The sequence below is a fragment of the Pristis pectinata genome, chromosome 18 (genome assembly GCF_009764475.1).
Source record: "Pristis pectinata isolate sPriPec2 chromosome 18, sPriPec2.1.pri, whole genome shotgun sequence".
Taxonomy (NCBI): domain Eukaryota; kingdom Metazoa; phylum Chordata; class Chondrichthyes; order Rhinopristiformes; family Pristidae; genus Pristis; species Pristis pectinata.
Window position 1 is genome coordinate 3,741,511 of NC_067422.1, and position 19,897 is coordinate 3,761,407.

General features: G+C 42.6%; 1 protein-coding gene across 1 annotated transcript in view; it reads right to left on the minus strand.

Annotated features, from left to right (window-relative positions):
• Positions 1–19,897, minus strand: part of LOC127579855 (serine/threonine-protein kinase/endoribonuclease IRE1-like) — a 77,355-nt gene that overhangs the window by 24,461 nt on the left and 32,997 nt on the right. Inside the window, exons 4-10 of the mRNA XM_052032843.1 lie at positions 16,715–16,787; positions 14,856–14,928; positions 11,906–12,028; positions 9,824–9,925; positions 6,071–6,332; positions 5,064–5,142; positions 2,313–2,472 (exon numbers count right to left, since the gene is read on the minus strand). Of these exons, the coding sequence (XP_051888803.1) occupies positions 2,313–2,472; positions 5,064–5,142; positions 6,071–6,332; positions 9,824–9,925; positions 11,906–12,028; positions 14,856–14,928; positions 16,715–16,787 (872 nt within the window). The remainder of the gene's footprint in view (positions 1–2,312; positions 2,473–5,063; positions 5,143–6,070; positions 6,333–9,823; positions 9,926–11,905; positions 12,029–14,855; positions 14,929–16,714; positions 16,788–19,897) is intronic.

Sequence of the window (19,897 nt, forward strand, 5' to 3'; positions counted from 1 at the left end):
AATCCAGGCTGGACCTTCACAGTGAACGGCAGGGCCCTGGGGAGTGTTGTAGAACAGAGGGACCCTGGAGTACAAGTACTGGTTCACAGATAGACAGGGTGGTAAAGGTGGCTTTTAGTACGCTGACCCTCATAAGTCAGAGCATTGAGTATAAAAGTTGGGAGGGCATGGTGCTGTTGTACAGGACGCTGGTGAGGCTGCACTAAGAGTATTGTGTTCAGTTTTGGTCGCCCTGCTATAGGAAAGATGTTATTAAACTGGAAAGAGCACAGAAAAGATTTACAAGGATGTTGCCAGAACTTGAGGGACTGAGTTATAGGGAGAGGTTGGACAGGCTGGGACTTTATTCTTTAGAGTGTAGGAGACTGAGAGGTGATCTTATAGAGGTGTATAAAATCACGAGGGGCACAGATAGGGTGAATGCACTCAGTCTTTTTCCCCCCCAGAGTTGGGGTATCAATAACTAGAGGGCATAGCTTTAAGGTGAGAGGGGAGTGATTTGAGAAGAACCTGAGGGGCAACTTTATTTTTAATACGCAAAGGGTGGTATCTATGTGGAATGAGCTGCCAGAGGAAGTGGGTGAGGCAGGTACAATAACAACTTTTAAAAGACAGTTGAACAGGTACATGGATTGGAAATGTTTAGCAGGTTATGGGCCAAACACTGGCAAATGGGACTAGCTTGGATGGGGCATCTTGGTTAGCATGGACCGGTTGGGCCGAAGGGCCTCTCCACGCCGTACGAGTCTATGAGTAGCACGTCAGCTATGATAGGAAGTTTCCCTCGTGCACTGATCGAGATACATGAAAATCATGGCCCAACCTAGTCTGCCTGCAAGCCTTTATACTCTGTGCAACTGAAAATTTCCAAACCCATCTCTTATCACGATATAAAGTGAGTTTCAAATAATATATTTAAATCCTATTTGTTTACATCTGAGGCTATTCCTCTTAGCCAGGAGGGAAATGCAATGAGTGGATGAGGAAAGAGAGTTTGAACCATAAGCTTGGGTGATTTTGTCGAGGCAGATCGAATAATTTACACAGTGTGATGGAGGCAGGAACCTTTCTCCTCTTTATCTTTAGCATTTTCCGTATCTTTCTCCATCAGTAGGATGTGCACTTGTACCCCAAGTGACTTACAGCTCCTCCTGTTCTTGCCCAACGGAAAGCCTCACCATCCCCACCACTAATTTACTCCCTGCATTGGGAGTCCTTTTGCAGACACTGCTACCAATCAGTACAAATTAAGAACCAAACACGTGCGAAAAGTCTACTCACTTTATGAGCTCGATGCACCTTAGCGAGGAGACTTTCGATCTTTCAGTTACTTAGACCCAGGTTCCAAATCCACGCTAAAGATCACACAATTCCAGCCATACACTTTTCATAAATGAAAGTCATGTGAGTAGATGACTTTTAACATTCATTCCAGGAGGGAGAAAAATACATTTCCTAAGATCTCCAGGCCCTGATACCTAAATTACTGACACAGGCAATACATTCCTGCCACTAGTTAGCTTGCACTTTGAATTATATAGCAATACTAGCCTCAAATTTACCTCAGAAAACCTTCTAGGTACTTGCCTGCCCATACAATGGAAGGCAATCTTCCACCCAGTCATGACTGTCAGGAGAAGTGGCACAACCCTTCATGTACAACTACACAAATTACAAACTGAACACTATTCCTGTTGGGTTTTCTCCCTGACGTGAACGGTAGCACTAATCCACGGATTCACCTTCTCAAATCCCCTTAGTCCCCGTGTTTTTTTTTTGGAACTGTAAACAATTCTGAGAAGTCACTTGGCTAGGCAAGGACAGGTCAAAAGCATTAAATAATTTTACACAGGGAACACGCTAATACAGCCCAGGAACTACAAGAGTTGTAGAGAGATACAGCATAGAAGCAGGGCTTCAGCTGACATCAGCCAGCCATTTACATCCCTTTTTGTTTAAGTTGTCCCTGTATTTTCCATCGACTCCTCCCAGTTTCTACCACTCATCTACACACTAGGGATAATTTACAGCAGCCAATTAATCTACCAACCCATAGATGGATTGTACAGGTCGTGGGAGGAAAACAGAGAACCTGGGTCTCTGGTGCTACAAGGCAGCAGTCCTACTAGCTGTGCCACTGTGCAGTTTCACCCTCCCATTGCTCTCCTGGAGTCCTTCAGCCATAGATTGGGACCTTATACAGAGCCCGTCTTCCTCAGCGACCTGGAGCTGACATTGACGTGGTCTTTAACACCGAGGTACTACTTCCTGCTGTCCACCGAGGGCACTGCAGCCACCACAATTCTTCTCACCTATCAGAAACCACTGGTTCCTCAGATAATTGATTGTGTTTTTGACACCCGATGTGAACTTAACATCAATACTGGGGGTGGTATCACATTCTCCATGATCTGCGATCGTAACATGTTCTGTTTTCGGGCCTTCAAGTAATGGGAATGCACTGCCTCGTGGCTGTGAAAACAGAGTTAAAGATAACAGAAATGAGCTGTAATTGTCTATTATTTTGCATCATACCTCCATAACATCACCGAGAACACATACTTCCGCCTCAGTAACATCGACCCACACCGCTCCCACCTTAGCTCAATGGCTACTCAAATCCTTAACCCATACATTTCTTGGCTGGTCTTTTCTAACCGACCCCTGGCTAACTTCCCCCATTCTAGCTTGCGTCTCAAACTCTGCTTGCTCTGTCTTGACTCAAAGTCTCATTGACCCATCTCCCATGAGCTCACTGACCTATAAGTGGATCTCTTGTTTTCAAGTCCCTCCTTATCTCTGTAATCACCTTCAGCCTATTCATCACCCAAGATATCGGCATTACTCCAATTCTGATCCATTAATCACCCTGAATTTAATCAGCACTTGGTGGCTATGCCTTCAGACGTAAAAGTCCCAATCTCTGGAATGTCTTCCCTAAACCTCTTTCCACCTTTGAGGTTCCTTTAAACCTAGCACCTTGATCAAGTACCTATCCAAACTCTGATGTGACTTGTCAAATTTTGTCTGCTGCTCCTGTAAAAAGACACTGTATGAAGACAGTCTCTCAAATCTCTAAAAAGATGCAAAATAACATTTCTTCACCAACCACCTTTCCGAATCTCTGTTCTCTCACTAAAGAGAGAATATCAACTCAACTCCAGCATTCAATAATAAGCACAAGGAAAAAGATAAAATCTCAAATCAGTGCAAGAGCTGTTCAGTGGGCTATTGCGCATTACCAGAACCAACTGTTTCTCCTTTCATTGAAGCTGCGCTGTATAACAGGCATCAGACTACATCTGAACTGCATAAACATTTAAAAATAGGCCAAATGGAATTAAAACTTAAACATTTGCAAGCAGTGTTGCATTTTGTAAAATGAAACTACAGTGGAACTTTGATATAACACACTTTGAATGTTTTGTTGAGTTCTCTAGTTTTAAGGTGGACTTCAGGAAGGGGAAGTCAGCAAAACACACACTAGTCCTTATGGGGGGGGGGGGGGGGGTGGTCCGCGGTGGAAAGGGTGAGCAGCTTCAAGTTCCTGGGTGTCAACATCTCAGGGGATCTATCCTGGGTCCAACACATTGATGCAATCACGAAGAAGGCATGCCTGTGGCTCTACTTTGTTAGGAGTTTGAGGAGATTTGGTATGTCACCAAAGACTCTTGCAAATTTCTACAGATGTACAGTGGAGAGCATTCTGACTGGTTGCATCACCGCCTGGTATGGAGGCTCCAATGCACAGGATCGCAAGAGGCTGCAGAGGGTTGTAGACTCAGCCAGCTCCGTCACAGACACAACCCTCCCCACCATCGAGGACATCTTCCAGAGATGGTGTCTCAAGAAGGTGGCATCCATCACTAAGGACCCTCACTATCCGGGACATGCCCTCTTCTCATTACTACCATCAGGGAGGAGGTACAGGAGCCTGAAGACCCACACTCAGCGATTCAGGAATAGCTTCTTCCCCTCCGCCATCAGATTTCTGAACAGTCCATGAATACTTCATTATTCTTTTCTTTATGCACTATTTATTCTGTAATTCATATTAATTTTATGTCTTTGCACTGTACTGCTGCCACAAAACAACAACCTTCACGACATACAAGTCAGTGATAATAAACCTGATTCTGATTAGATTGCATCGGATTTAAGAGAAATTAATGGATTAAATGACTAAGTTGAGTGATGGCAAATGGATTCTAATATCAGCAAAGGTGGAGTCATGAGAGTTGGTGCACACGGGACCCCCCACGCTGGGGAGCTGCCTCCTAAGGGAGCATCAGCGTGGGTTGTAATTGCGCCCCCCCCCCCCCACTGCAGGTGGGTCAGTGTATATTTTTATTCCAAGGTCACAGGGAGGCAGTAATATTCCAATATTCCCAGCAGAGCGCAACAGACCTTTTCTGAATGTTCCTCTGACATCGGCAGCACTGAAGAGGGAGCAATGGATCTGGGAAAAGATCAGACCCAGTGCTGGGGGTCTATTCTACAAACACTGTGTACACACATTATATTACATTGGAAAAAGGAATGGGGTGTTCCAAAATTTGGTAAATCTAACATCTGCATAAGTGAAGGTAAATGTTGTCTCCCTAAACCTGTATTATATCAAGTAGTTCAATAAATGATGTTCAGCAAATTAAACCAGTAATTACACCTGGTTAAACACTCTTTCTGTGATGAGATAAGCTGACGTGACCAAACACTAGGCAGTTTGGTTAATTTTTTTTTAAACCAGTTTCTCAGGGTTGGTAAAATAAACTGAGCCCGGATTCCAAACTCCTGAACTTGTAGGCACCAATCTCAGTGGAGAGGAGGTTGGGTGAATGTGCGATTACCTGTTGCTATGGCTCACATGGATAAATACAATGGTGTCAGTCATGGTCAAGAATGACCCACAGCAGAGTTTAGTGAAGAGAATCCATTGAGGACCAACAGTGGTTAACGTCAGTCATGTACTAACAACTACTGGATATTTTAAACAAAGCCCTAACCAGAGTACATTATTTGAAGCATAACCTTTCACTTAGGTAAATTAAACTCCAGTTTCCTACCATAACAGCCACTCCTTCGTGGACCAAAGACGATGAGGCATACAAACTGGTGGAGTATTTTCCCACATACAGAGTCGGCCTAAGTTTAAAGAAAAAGCGAAATTAATGAAAATTCAGCGAGCCATCAGAACTCTCAGGCTGTTTATAAAGAGCGCACACAGTGGTGTCAATAATCCATACGTCAGCAGAAATAGTTCATGTGGCCAACAGGTGCCACTGCTGTTCGTGTTCCTTTTGTATTTCACCCTGTCAATATAATCTACTTTCTCTTTATTTATCAAATTTTTCCTCAAAAACCTCTTGAATATTTAACTTTAAAATTCTAATTATGAAATCATTTAAATAGAAATACTCATTTTCTATGACAAATAATTACTTTGGAACATAGACTATGGTTTATTCACAATCAATTTTCCCCCAGGAGATCCCGTGAACTGCAATGACGTTTGGCCCAGTAATTTCAGTGAAACTGTCAGATTTGCTGCCATCGCTCTACACTGAAACTTACGGTAATCAACATTTGCCACACATGCCTGGTTTAACATGAGGACAATGAAGTTGCTTTAAAGTATTTAGTGCTCCTTCATGGAGCCTTCTCTACCAAAATCAAGAAAAGATGATTGAAATTCATAAATAATCTCAATGTAGAATACCCTGAAAATGTTATACTTAGTTGTCTGATCCCCAAACATCCAAAGGTTTCCATGCCTTCAGCTCCCCAAACCTCTCTGCCTTGCCTTTCTCTTTTAAGATGCTTTGAAAATCTACCTCCTTGAATAAGCCCTTGGTCATCTGCACTAACATTTGCCGGTATCCTAGTACCCAATCATTCCTTTTGTTTTATAATGCTGCTGAAAAACAATATGAAGACATCACATAGATGGAGGTGGCTGCTGCAAGCGTTATTGGATCAGCCAGTAGATCCAGTCTACATTGTTACACTGAAGGACATATGTACTGTATTGCAATGCACATGCCAGCTTAGCAAACGGTAAAGATGCACTTACATCAGCTTTTGTTTGGTTTCTGTCTCCTTCGGGAAGGGGTACTTCCACTTCGTGATTCGGCCCACCTCTCCCGACATGAACGTGAGGTAGCGAAGGGTTTCAACGCCAACATTCGTGTGCATCACTTTCCTCAGTCCCTCCCGCTGCCAGATGTACACAGCCACCACGGGTGAAGCGTAATTCTGAATCCACAGAACGTCACCCGATTCGCTGTCCACAGTCACCACCAGGCCATCTCCGTTTGAGACAAAGTGCAGCATTTCTGAAAGAAAGGGAGTAGATTTCAACCATACGATCTGCTACAATCAATTGTCTCCGCACAAATTCCACTTAAGATTGTGTCTGTTATGAAGAGTGCTCTTTCCCTCAAGTTCCTGTTGTTACGGATTAGGTTACTATTTGGTGAATGTCCCTTTAAGGGATAGTACAGGTATATATGTGTGTGTGTGTGTGTGTGTGTGTGTGTGTGTGTGTGTGTGTGTGTGTGTGTGTGTGTGTGTGTGTGTGTGTGTGTGTGTGTGTCGTTATTACAACAACAGGAGATAATGACATGCTGACGTTTTGGTTCAGTCAGAGTCAGAAGAAAGAGAAACACTGTCTGCTGGTCTCTCTATAGATGGACGAAAAACAGTAACTGTGTCTGTCACTACAATCCACATATGGATTTTTGGAATAATCCAGTGGAGTCCACTTTGTCATTAACCTGTAGAAGGAAGCAGGTATGTGTGTGGACGGCCACGTCTCGAATGCCTTTCGGGGTGGCAGATACTTCGGAACAAAGCAGTGGAGATCAGTGACTGAGGTGTCGTATGGGTTCCATCGTGGAACATTTGGATTTTGTAATTTCTCTCTCTACATTTTCTCTTCAGTCAACGGTAGTTTTGCAAAAGCCTTTGCTCACGTTTCACCTTATGGCTTGCTGAACTGAACTTTGAGAACTATTCCTGGACTTGGAGTTTGGAAATTTGCCACACACACACACACACAGAGTTTAGTTTTGGGGGTTAATGTTTAATATCTAACATCTTTACTTCTACCATTTTTACTTTTAATTTTTTATCATCATAAGTAGTTATTAACAAAATAGTTTCTAACACTTATACATGACCCGGTGTGTTTCTTTTGTTGCTGGTATGTAACACCATGCATACTCACGAAGAATTCTTCGTGAACCAGTACAAACTGGGTAAAAATGTAATTAAGATACATAACAGAATATTTTGAGGTAATTCAAGAGTGATTACCTTGTACAGTCTGAGGGAGACTGACAAATTAGTCACAAAATTAAGCAACTTATTGAGGCCAGGTCCACCATCTGCAACTTCATTTTAAATAACTCAAAATTAGCTTTAAAAAGCCACGACACAGAATCATTTGCTAGCTTCAAGAAACTAGAAATAATATTTCAAAGCTGTAACGCATGTCTATTACTCTTTGCCACCTAAGAGATCCAGCTGAATTTTCAGAAATTTTTTCCAAAAGCTGGCAATCTGGCACAATTAGCAAGAAGCAGCAGGAGCAGTGTAGAAGGTTGCTGTAGATTACAACAGGATATTGATAGAATGTAGAGCTGGGCTGAGAAGTGGCAGGTGGAGTTCAACCCGGAAAAGTGTGAAGTGATACTCTTCAGAAGATCGAATTTGAAGGCAGACTACAAGGTTAATGGCAGGACTCTCAGCAGTGTGGAGGAACAGAGTTCTGGTCGCCTCATTATAGGAAGGATGTGGAAGCTTTAGATGAGGGTGTAGAGGAGATTTACCAGGATGCTGCCTGGATTGGAGAGCATGTAATGAGGATAGGTTGAGTGAGCTAGGGCTTTTCTCTTTGGAGAGAAGGAGGTTGAGAGGTGATTTTATAGAGGTGTACAAGACAAGAGGCATAGGTCGAGTGGACAGTCAGAGACTTTTTCCCCAGGGTGAAAATGGCTAAAATGAGGGGGCGTATTTTAAAGGTGATTGGAGGAAATTACAAGGGAGATCAAGGGGGACGTCAGAGGTAAGGTGTTTGTTGTTTTTTTTTCCCCAGAGTGGTGGGTGCATGGAACGCACTGCCAGCAGAAGGTTGTGGGATAGATACATTAGGGACATTGAGACTCTTAGATAGCCACAAGAATGATAGAAAAATGGAGGGCTATGTGGGAGGGAAGGGTTAGATAGATCTTAGAGCAGGATTAAAAAATCAGTACAACACCGTGGGCCGAAGGGCCTGTACTGTCCTGTAATGGTCTGTTAGGTTCTAATTGGATCCAATTTCGAGGCAGGCTGACTTCAGTGAAATTTCTCAAAATAGCACAATATCACAAATTCAATTGCATAGATCAGCAAACAGTCTGCTGGAAAACTCAGCGGCTCGAGCAGCATCTTTGGGAGGAAAGGAACTGTCGACCCCTGCATGCAGCCCTGATACAGGGTTTCGACCTGAAACTTCAACGATTCCTTTCCTCCCACAGATGCTGCTCGACCCGCTGAGTCTTCCAGCAGATTGTTTATTGCTCCAGATTCCAGCGTCTGCGGTCTCGTGTCTCAATTGCACAGCTTGTAGTTTCACTTAAAGCTCCCTGATACTTTGTGCTGGTTTTGCTGATTTTGAGCAAATTGCACTGAAAATATTGTGCCACTGAGCAGAAAGTCTGTGCCAAGGACTGGCAGATGCTTCACGGAGGATGAACAATGCTGTTGAGACTGAAACCCAGACTCCCCATTTCACATGCTAATCTACCTCAGAAAGATCCAAGCAATGCAGCACCAGTGCCTATTTCTGCACTGAGGGAAAGATGTCGCGGACTGTTGGCATCTGAGACATTTACATTCACTATAATCAGGGATAACAAACTTCAGACAAGTCCAAGATGTCAACAGCAATATTGCTGCCTACAGTTACAGCATTGGACAGGCAACCAAAAGGAATCTACAACTCTCAGCAAGACAAGTTGTGAAGTAGAAGGGAATTGTGGTAATTATTGACCAACATCAGAAAAATAACAGAAATCTCACTTTTCATAAAAATCCATGTATAGGTCACTAATGTCCTTCAGAGAAGATGACCTGCCACCCACTACATGGTGTCTCTTATGAGTGCTTCCAGTCTGATTCTATGCAGTTACCTTTTAATGCTCTCAAGACAATAAGGAAATTTTTGCAGTCTAGTCAGAATGTGGCCCACATCAAATGAACAAACCTTTAAAAAAAAAACTACAAACCCTTAAAAACTACAAACCCAAAATCACCAATGTTTCAAAGTATAGAATGTCACTTGATACCAGCTGTATCCATCATAAAATAATAACGTAAATGAAAATTAAGAGTCATACCTACATAGCTCAATTCGTTTGGGAGGAGAGTAACATAATAATTAAATCATTAGACCAGCATCCAGAGACCTGGACTATCGACCCAAGATGTCAAGTCGATTGGTGCCACAACATCTGGGGTATTTCAACTCACAGAATTAAAGAAATCTAGACTGAAAAGCTAGTAGCAACCACAATGACCATCGTCATAAAAGACAATCTAGTTCACTAATACCCTGCAGGGAAGGGACCTGCCTGCAAGTGACCCAGATCTACAGCAATGTGGCTGATTATCAGTTTGAAGTCACAAAGTCAGGGAGGGAGGAGGTGAGCACTAGGTGCTGCCCAAGTCATTGATTTGAACAAATAAAGAAAAAAGTCTGTTGTAAAACAATTTTCAAAAGCCCCAGTGGTTCCCGATCCAGAGGCACTAGAATGTGCGCTGCACAACTCAAACCACTTACTGTATTCAGTGTCTTCATCTGGTAAGGTGGTAGAGTAATCAAAGTAGGTGGCATTCCATCGCAGCTCCCGGTTCTTAGTGTCGTACATGGTGATCGTGTACTCTGAAAACAGAAGTGTGTGTTAGCACGCAACAACTCTTAAAGGAACAGGTATAAAGTGACCTCAAAAGGCAAGTTGATGCTACTTATAGTGATTAAACTACATTTCATCCAGGTTGTGGCCGAGTCCCCTGATACATCTGTATTCCTTGCTCCAACGACACAAGGGCCAAGTTCTGAATGAGATGTACGTCAATGTATCTCAGTTTCTCAGCCATGTCAACCGGTGACCCTATTAAAAATAACATCTTTTTTCCCCCCCAAGGAATACCATTTTCCTGCTCACCTGACAAATACAGACACCCAGTTCCATTAGTCCCAGTACCTGCCCAAAGTGAGACTTGGAGGTTTTGGTCCCTTATTCCATCGTCTATGGTTTCCCAGTCACATCACAGCTGGCAATCACCCCGACATCACAGCCTTTTCCCAGCAGCATCAGAAATAGGAATCCTACCCGCTTTCCCCCTTCCTCAATCTGCCAAGTAGTGTCCCTGACTAAGATCAGCCAGTTCAGAACGATCAGCCACTGGAGGGAGCCAGAGTCACTCAGATGAAACACAAATGGACCAAAAATAATACAAACCTTGCATAAGTACATAAGAAATGGGAGTCAGCGGCCATTTGACCCCATGCCTGCTGATCTTTATTCTCCGTGGCAATTTCCTCCACTAACCCTATAATATTTGATTTCTTCAATATCTAAAGAATGTTTTGAACGTACTGAGTGAATCAGCTACCTTAGCCCTCTTGGGTTGAGAATGCCAAAGGTTCATGACGTATGAAGAAATTTCTTCTTATGAGTCCCGAATGATTGCCCCCTTATTTGATTCTGTGACCCCCAGTTTTGTACATCTCAGCCAAAGGAACCATCAACTCCTCATCTATCTTTTCATGCCCTTTAAGAATTTTGGAAAAAGGGTCACTGTCCTAAAAACGTAACTGGTTTCTCTTTCCACAGATGCTGCTTGACTGGCTGAGATCTTCTAGCATTTTTGTTTTTGTCTCAGATCTTGTTTAAGATCGGAGGCGAGAGATTAAAAAGGGACATCAGGGGCAGCTTCTTCACGCAAGGTGGTGCGTATTTGGAATGAGCTGCTAGAAATGGTGGTTGAGGCAGGTGAATTAGCGACATTTAAAAGCCATCTAGATAAGTCCATGGATAGGAGAGGTTTACAGGGCTATGGGCCAAATGCAGGCAGATGGGACTAGCTCGCTGGGCAACATAGTCAGCATGGACGAGTTGGGCCAAAGGGCCCATTTTCATGCTGTATGACTATGATCTGCATCTGCAGTTTTATTTGTTTTCCTTTAAGAATTTTGAACGTTTCACCCAGATTACTGCAATCTAGATAAATATTCAGATGTTTCTTCTCCAGCATCTAATGTTCATATGAAGAATTTGGAAAATTAGTATTCCATGTAGAAAGAGAACCTATTCGACCTGAAACATTAACCGTTTAACTGGTTCCCTCTCCACAGATGCTGCCTGACGTTCCAAGTGTTTCCAGCACTTTCAAAATGTTTCTTTTTTCAAACTGCCAGCATCTGCAGTCTGTTTATTGATTCATCCAGAATAGTTTGGTTGGCTGCAATGATCAGGCTGTGCTCTGTTTAATGTTTCAGCAAAGTCTTGTGATTAACCAATGGAAGAAAAGTAATTTTTGTTCAAGCTAACAGGCACAAGTTATCGGATGTGTAACTACTTGCTCAGTTTTGCTTGGGTGATACAGTTGGAGCTTGGAATAAGGTAAATCTACCAAATTATTTCATTCCGAATACTGATAAGAACAAAGCAAACTTACTCACGGACAATGGAAAACGATTTAAGGGTCCTTTTAATTCTTTTAATACATCCTAGTTTTTAAGGTATAAACTGTGCTGGGATGTGAAGAATTACAACAGTTTGGCTTCACCTCCAAGGGTGGCAGACAGCCACTGCTTCTCAGAGAACATTTACGAAGTATAATAACTACATCATTTTACCTGTGCGTCCAAGGTAGAGTAGGGGTGTTGACGGACACATGCTCTCTGCAAAAGAAGCTGTTAAAGTCTGCTGCTTTACACCAGTCATCGGGTCCACAACATACCAGATATCCTGCTTCTTTCCTGAAGACACAAAGTAAAACTGATATATAATAAATTATCACGTTTCAGAAATTACTAATGTCCACTTCATGAGCCATACTGAGCGCCTTTGGTTACACCAAACTCAGACAGAACTCCGATAAAATCATCTGGTCCAGGTAAAATGCATTCCAGGCTCTTAATTGCAGCAAGCGAGGAAATAGCACAGGCTCCAAATACAATTTTTCAATGCTCAATGGGTACAGGTTTGGTGTCAGCTGATGTGGTGTCATTGTTTAAAATGCGGAAAAAGGGATGGACTGAGTAATTACATGACAATCAGTGTAACCTCAGTAATGGCAAATTATTGCAAAACATGCTGAAAGTCTGCACTATAGGGGGCTGATCGATCAAGGACAACCAGTGTGAATTTGTTATAGGAAGTTTCCTTCTGACCAACAAATGAACGTTTTGAGAAAGTAATGAGGAACGACAATGTGGGTGAAGCATCTATACACTAAGTCCTTTTTATACAACCCTTACAACTGAGGAGGCCATTTGGCCCCACGAGTCCAGATCACTCCCATTCCCCTACTTCTTTCCCTGCAACTTGCTTTTTTCCCTCCCACAATTTCCCATCAACACACACTTCATTCTCCTACCACCCACCTAGACTAGGAACAATTTACATTAACTAATCTAACGACCTGCAGGTCTTTAGGACACAAGGAAACCAGATGTGGTCATAGAAAACGGGCAGAATCCACACAGACAGCACCAGATGTTGAAATCAGATCTGGGTCGCTGGAACGGTGAGAGCTGCACTAACTACAGTGCCACTCTATGGTAAACATGGACTCTAGCCGGCACTTGGCAAAGTCCCACATAGCAGATTGATCAAGTAGAAGCCCAATGGATCCAAGGGAAAGTTGCAGGTTGTATTAAAAGCTGGCTCACAGAGTAATGCTCAAGAATAATTTAGTGACTGGAGGCTGTCGCTCAGTACTAGGATCCCCAGTTCGTGGTGTATGTAAACGATGCAGACTTGAATGAGAAGCTTGCCAATGATACCCAGAGTGGAAATGCAGTTGATGGTGAGGAAGAAAGTTCTAAGCTACAGGAAGGTACTGATGAGCTCAGATGGGCAGAAAAGTGGTAAACTGCATTCACTCCAGAGAAGTGGGGATTGTATTGGAGGGAGGTGAGGCAAACAAGGGAACACACAGCAAATGGTGGGATACTAAGGAATGTAGAAGAACATTTTTACCTGTTACCAGGATTGGAAGGAGAGACTGAGGGGTGACCTTACGGAGGTGTACAAAATCACGAGGGGCATAGACAAAGTGAACGGTCACAACCTTTTCCCAAGGTAGGGGAGTCGAAAACTAGAGAACGTAGGTTTAAGGTGAGAGGAGACCTGAGGGGAAACTTTTCCCCCCACACAGTGGGTGGTGGGTGTGTGGAACGAGCTGACAGAGGGAGTGCAGGAAGCGGGGACAATCTCAACATTTAAAAGACACTTGGACAGGTACATTGATAGAAAAGGTTCAGAGAGGTGTGGGCCAAAGGCAGCAAATGAGATGAGCAAACTGGATTATAACCTATGAGCTGGAAAGTGGGATTAATCTACAAGGACAAGATGGACCAAATGGTGGCCTTGTGCGCCATGACTTTTAATGATTCTACTAATTCTTCCATTTTTGCAATTTCAAGCAAGTCACTAGAGAGCACTTTGAACTAATCCTACTAAAATAATATTGTACTGTAAATAACCATTTCTTATACTCAGTAAAAAAAAAGATTTCTCACCAGCTTTATTTACTCATCAGAAGCACCACCTGCAACCCCCATTTGCAAGACCGAGTTCAGTTTGCAGCTGTGGAAATACTGCTCCCGGTTTGGTTTGAACGCAATCTCAAGATCAGTAAACCACTTTAATGAGTCCAAAATTAAACAACTTATTGTACCTGGTCTAATCAGATGTTTAATCATTTAACACTCATTATCCAAATCTTCTCTTGCCAAGAACTTTCTATAAATAGTGCGCGGCTAGACTAAAAGATTTTTGAAGTCATATCTAGTTAACTCATGATGACTGGCTGATGGCAACCAGGCCAAACCAAACCAATTATATTCTGGAAGTATTAGATCATAGGCCTGGAAGCATTTTTTGGAACAGTGTTCAATTCACTGATAAAAGTAAGTGTCTTACCCTCACAATTATCAAAAGGCATTAGCTGAAAGAATCAAATCCCTTTCTTGTTTTGAACCTTGTTATACGACCAGCCTCTCAGCGTGCCGGTTCCCTCCACAGACAGAATAAACCCAACTTCTAAATGGCAGTTTAAAGCCATCCAGCACAGTGTGTCAGTGACGGCCATAAGTGTGGCATCTGAACGAAACCAGCACTGTAATAGTGTTGTCCTATCCATCTCCAAAGGAGTTGCCAGAGCTGCTGACTCCTACGGCTTGAGTGTGCCTCCAATTTTCAGTCCTTCCTGCACTGGCAGTGTATTTTTAAGATTGCCCAGCTGAAAATGAAACCTTACCATCAGGACAACTACACAATGTGTTGCTGCGTATCAAAGCACAACATCACTAAGCCAAGTACTTTACTCAAACATTAAGCATAAACATCAAACTGAAGCCTGAATTTAACTCATTTGTAATTACTAAGGAAACTTTTGCAAGTTTCAAACACTTTGTCCTTCCAGCAAAATTAAGATTGTTAGAGCATTTGACAATGAAAATGCTTCTTTCTATTCAACATATCCCCAGACTTTAACTAATTACACTGCCAAAAGGACAATTACATTCTAAAAGTAGTTGAACAGATAGAGCTGTACTGCAGTACTAGTAGTTCACTCACCCATGTACAGTATACCATCAGAACTTCGGCAAGGTGATGCCTGAACCAACTCAGGAATTGTGAATGGAAGTTTCTATGTAAGAGAATGGATGGTTTCAGTACAGATGCAGAAACTAAAAATATCTTAAATCATACAATGATAGAACAAAAGGAAGTGCATCATAGAAAGAAAACTTGCAATGAAACCAGGCAGTTTACTCCCTATACATTCATAACTGCTCTAACTCCACCTTCAAGTTTGCAGATGACCATAGCGGGCCAGATCTCAAATAACAACAAGCCGAAGTTGAGGAAGGAGATAGAGAGCCTAGTGGCATGGTGTTCTCTCAATGTCAGCAAAACAAAATAGCTGGTCATTGACTTCAGGAAGTGGTGCGGAACACATGCCCCTATATGTATATATCACAACCCTCCCCAACATCGAGGACATCTTCGAGGTGATGCCTCAAGGCGATGGAATCCATCACTAAGGACCCTCACCATCTGGGACATGCCCTCTTCTCGTTACTACCATCGGGGAGGAGATACAGGAGCCTGAAGACCCACACTCAACAATTCAGAAACAGCTTCTTTGCCACCATCAGATTTATGAACGGTCCAAGAACACTACCTACTTTTTTTTTTGCACTATTTATTTTTGTAATTTATAGTAATTTTATGTCTTTGCACTGTACTGCTGCTGCAAAACAGCATTTCACATCACAAGTCTATGATAATAAATCTGATTCTGATATCAATGGTGCTGAGGTGGAGCTGGTCGTGGGCTACAGGTTCCAAGGGTAAACATTGCCAATAGCTTGTCGTCCTGGTACAATCATGTCGACACCATGGCCAAGAAAGTACACCAGTGCCTCGACTTCCTCAGAAGGCTAAGGAAATTCAGCGTGTCCCCATTGACCCTCACCAATTTTTATGAATGCACCACAAAAAGCATCCCATCCGGATGCATCACAGCTTGGTATGCCAACTGCTCTGCCCAAGACTGCAAGAAACTGCAGAGTTGTGGACACAGCTCAGTCTATCACGGACACTAGCCTCCCCTCCATGGAGACTCTATATACTTCCTGCTGCCTCAGGAAAGCAGCCAACATAATTAGAGACCCCTCACACCCCAGACATTCTCTCTTCTCCTCCCTTCCATCGGGCAGAAGATGCAAAAGCTTGAAAACATGCATCACCAGGCTCAAGGACAGCTTGAATCCTGCTATTATAAGACTCTTGAATGGACCTCTTGTACGTTAAAGATGAACTCTTAATCTCACAATCTACCTCGTCATGACCCTTGCACCTTATTGTCTACCTGTTTCTCTGTAAGTGTAACACTATATTCTGCATTCTGTTATTGCTTTTCCCTCTGTACTGCCCCAATGTACTTATGTTTTGAAATGATCTGTATGGATGGCAAGCAAAACAAAGTTTTTCACTGCACTGCACTTCAATACATGCGACGGTAATAAACCAATTACCAGTTAGGTCACATTCATGCTAAAACTGGAATACCAAGCACCAGACATGGAAATTTACCTCAGAACCCAGGACAATGCACTTTGCTTGTTTATGAAGCAACATCCTAACTTCCTGGTTCACCTCACAGAAACTGAAGATCTCAGAACATTATTAACTATCAACAAGTGTGACAAAACAGTTTTCCTTATTGCCAGTAATAGCTAAACACTGGATACATGAAACAAAAGATGTCCTATTTTCCAGCATTAACATCACTCACTTTGCTTTGTATAAAGCGAATAAAAAGCTTATGATAAATAAGAACTGGTAAACAGTTTATCGCAATTCATTACATCCTATAAAAACAATTTTAAACAGGCACAAAATCAGAGGAAATGAAAGCGTGAACTTACAGTCAGTCCTTCATTGTTTTTCCCTCCCAGTGTATAAAGGCTGCCATCATTAGGATCAGGAAGAAATGCCGGTCTACACAAAGGAAATAAACATTTGGCAACAGTAATCCAAAATATGGAGAATGATGAAATATCAGCTTCAACTGGGTCACTCAACTGCACAGTACACAGACATGTAGCGAGATCCAAGTGTTGTAAATGCAAAACCAACAGTACAGAATGCATCGTTTTGAGGGGTAGGCTTCTTGCAGTTAAATAATGTCAATGTCTCCATACTTAGTAATTCTGAAGAAACCACAGAACAAAAAAAAAATGCAACATGGGTGTCACAGCTTTCCATACTCTGGAGTATGCCACAAGCAACAAGGAGATAATACTATACATACTGCAGTGGAATGTGGGAATCCTACTTTAATGAACAATTTGGGAGTGTACACTATTATTATGCAGTCAAAAGCTTGGAATTAAATCAGACTTCTGTGGCAGACTAATCCATTTGGTGTACAAAACTCCAAGCTTTTCACAAGTAATTTGAGGAGCAATTTTAGATAGTTAAACTCCAACACCCTACAGGCAATTGGAGGCCACTGAAACCTTGGCTCTGTCATATCCTATTAGGCCTGAATATTCTGGCACTGGTGATGTGCTCTGCAGAGAACATGCACATGCACTCGACCGGAGAAACGTTAACAGCAAATTTCTCAAGAGCATTGATCAAGATTAAAACATTGTTAGGTTGTGCTTTCAGCGGATTAAATATAATGTTGCCTGTGTTAGGGATTGTTCAATGAAAGTCTGATGGCAGTAACTCTGAAATTTATTGAACCATGCCATGGATAAATGTGTTACTTACACAATCAATGCAGCAATGCTGTTCAAGTATTTGCACAGCAAAGAACACGGGAGACAAGAGGATTAAACAGGCTTTAAATGAAGTTCAAAGGGGTAGGTTTTTAAGATGACTTTTGGAGGATGAGATTTAATAAGACAGTGGTAGCAAGATGGTTATTACACTATAATCCAAAGAATTTAAACATGAAACTGCTAGAATTTTGTGTAAACCTAATTGGTTCACTGATGTTCTTTAGGGAGAAAATCAAAACATTATAGTTTCTGCCTTCAGTTTAAACTCCATGTTGTTAATTCTTAGTTACGGTCTGAACTACTAAAGTGTAATCTAAATTACAGTTAAAAAAAATAGGAGGCCTATCATCGACTTCTCAGGGTAATTATTGGCCTTCCAGTCACAGCCACATCACTAAAATAAACTACCAGTGGGAATGAATCTCAGAGAAGAACTGAAGATAAAGAAAGAGGCTGCATTTGGTAGAATTACTTTGGATGGTGCTGAAGGGGTGGTAGTCATCCAGAGTTTGAGAAGCAAAGAGAAAATGGTGGAGACAACAGTTAACAATTTAGACATAGAACACTACAGCACAGTACAGGCCCTTCTGCCCACAATGTTGTGTGGACATTTTATCCTGCTGTAAGATCTATCTAACCCTTCCCTCTCACATAGCCCTCCATGTAGGTCATATGATTAATAAGTTTGCAGATGGCAGGAAAATTTTTTGTTGTTGATAGTGAGGAGAATAGGCCTAGTCTAGAGAATGATATTGAGCAGAGAAATGGTAGATGGATAAGTGTGAGGTGGTGCATTTTGGAGGGGTCAAATAAATGCAGAACATATACCATGAACGGTCAAAGGGTCCCTTTTGGTACACCAAAAGGGACCCTTTGACACTCACCAACTTTTATCGATGCATCACAGAAAGCATCCTATCTGGATGCACCACGGCTTGGTATGGCAACTTCTCTGCCCAGGACCGCAAGAAACTGCAGAGTTGTGGACACAGCCCAGTGCGTCACAGAAACCAGCCTCCCCTCCATGGACTCTTGTCTATACCCCTCGCTGCCTTGAAGCGGCCAGCATAATCAAAGATCCCACCCACCCAGACCATTCTCTCTTATCTCCCATCAGGCAGGAGCCTGAGGGCACATACAACCAGGCTCAAGGACAGCTTCTATCCCACTGTGATAAGACTACTGAACGGTTCCCTTATATAATGAGATGGACTCTTGACCTCACAATCTACCTTATGACCTTGCACCTTATCGTCTACCTGAAATGCACTTCCCTGTAGCTGTGACACTTTACTCTGTACTCTTATTGTTTTTACCTGTACCACCTCAATGCACTCTGTACTAACTCAATGTATCTGCACTGTGTAATGAATTGATCTGTACGAACAGTATGCAAGACAAGTTTTTCACTGTAGCTCGGTACAAGTGACAATAATAAATCAATACAAGTCCAAAGATCCCTGAAGGTGGGAACACGGTTAGATAAGGTGAAGGCAGCTTATGGGATGTTGACCTTCATTAGACAAGGCACAGAGTATGTGAGCAGCAAGGTCTTGGTACAACTTTATAAAACACTGTTGAAGCCACAGCTGAAAAACAGTCTGCACTCTGGTTACCACACTACAGAAAAGATATGATTGCACCGGACAGGGTGCAGACGAGATTCACCAGGATCCTGCCTGGAATAGAAATTTTCAGTTATGAGAAGAGAGACTAGATAGACCAAGTTTGGTTCACTCAGTGGAGGCTGGGGTGGGGGGGGGGAGGGGGGTGGAACCTGATAGAGGCATAGATAAATAGTAAGAAACTTTTCCCCAAGGCAGAGGTGTCTAAAACCAGAAGGTGTAGGTTAAAAGGTGAGAAGTAAAGAATTTAGAAGAGATCAGAGAAAGAATTTTTCTCAACCAGAGGGTGGCTGCAATCTGGAACGCTCTGCCTGAGATGGTGGTGGTCCAGTCGGAATCCTACAGCACGGAAACAGGTCTTTCACCCAAGGCCATGCTGATCACCAACCACTCAGTTACACAAATCCTACCCAACCTATTTTATTCTCCCAACACTTCAATCAACTACCCCATAGATTCTACCCCTCACCTACACACAAGGGGCAACTTAGTGACCAATTAACCGACCAACCTGCACATCTTTGGGATCTGGGAGGAAACTGGAGCAGCTGAAGGAAACCTGCTCACAAGGAGAACATGCAAACTCCACACAGACAGTACCTGAACTCAGAATTGATCCCAGTCTCTGGCACTGCAAGGAAGCAGATCTGCCACCTGCATTTCTCAACATTTAAGCAGCAATTGGACAAGCACT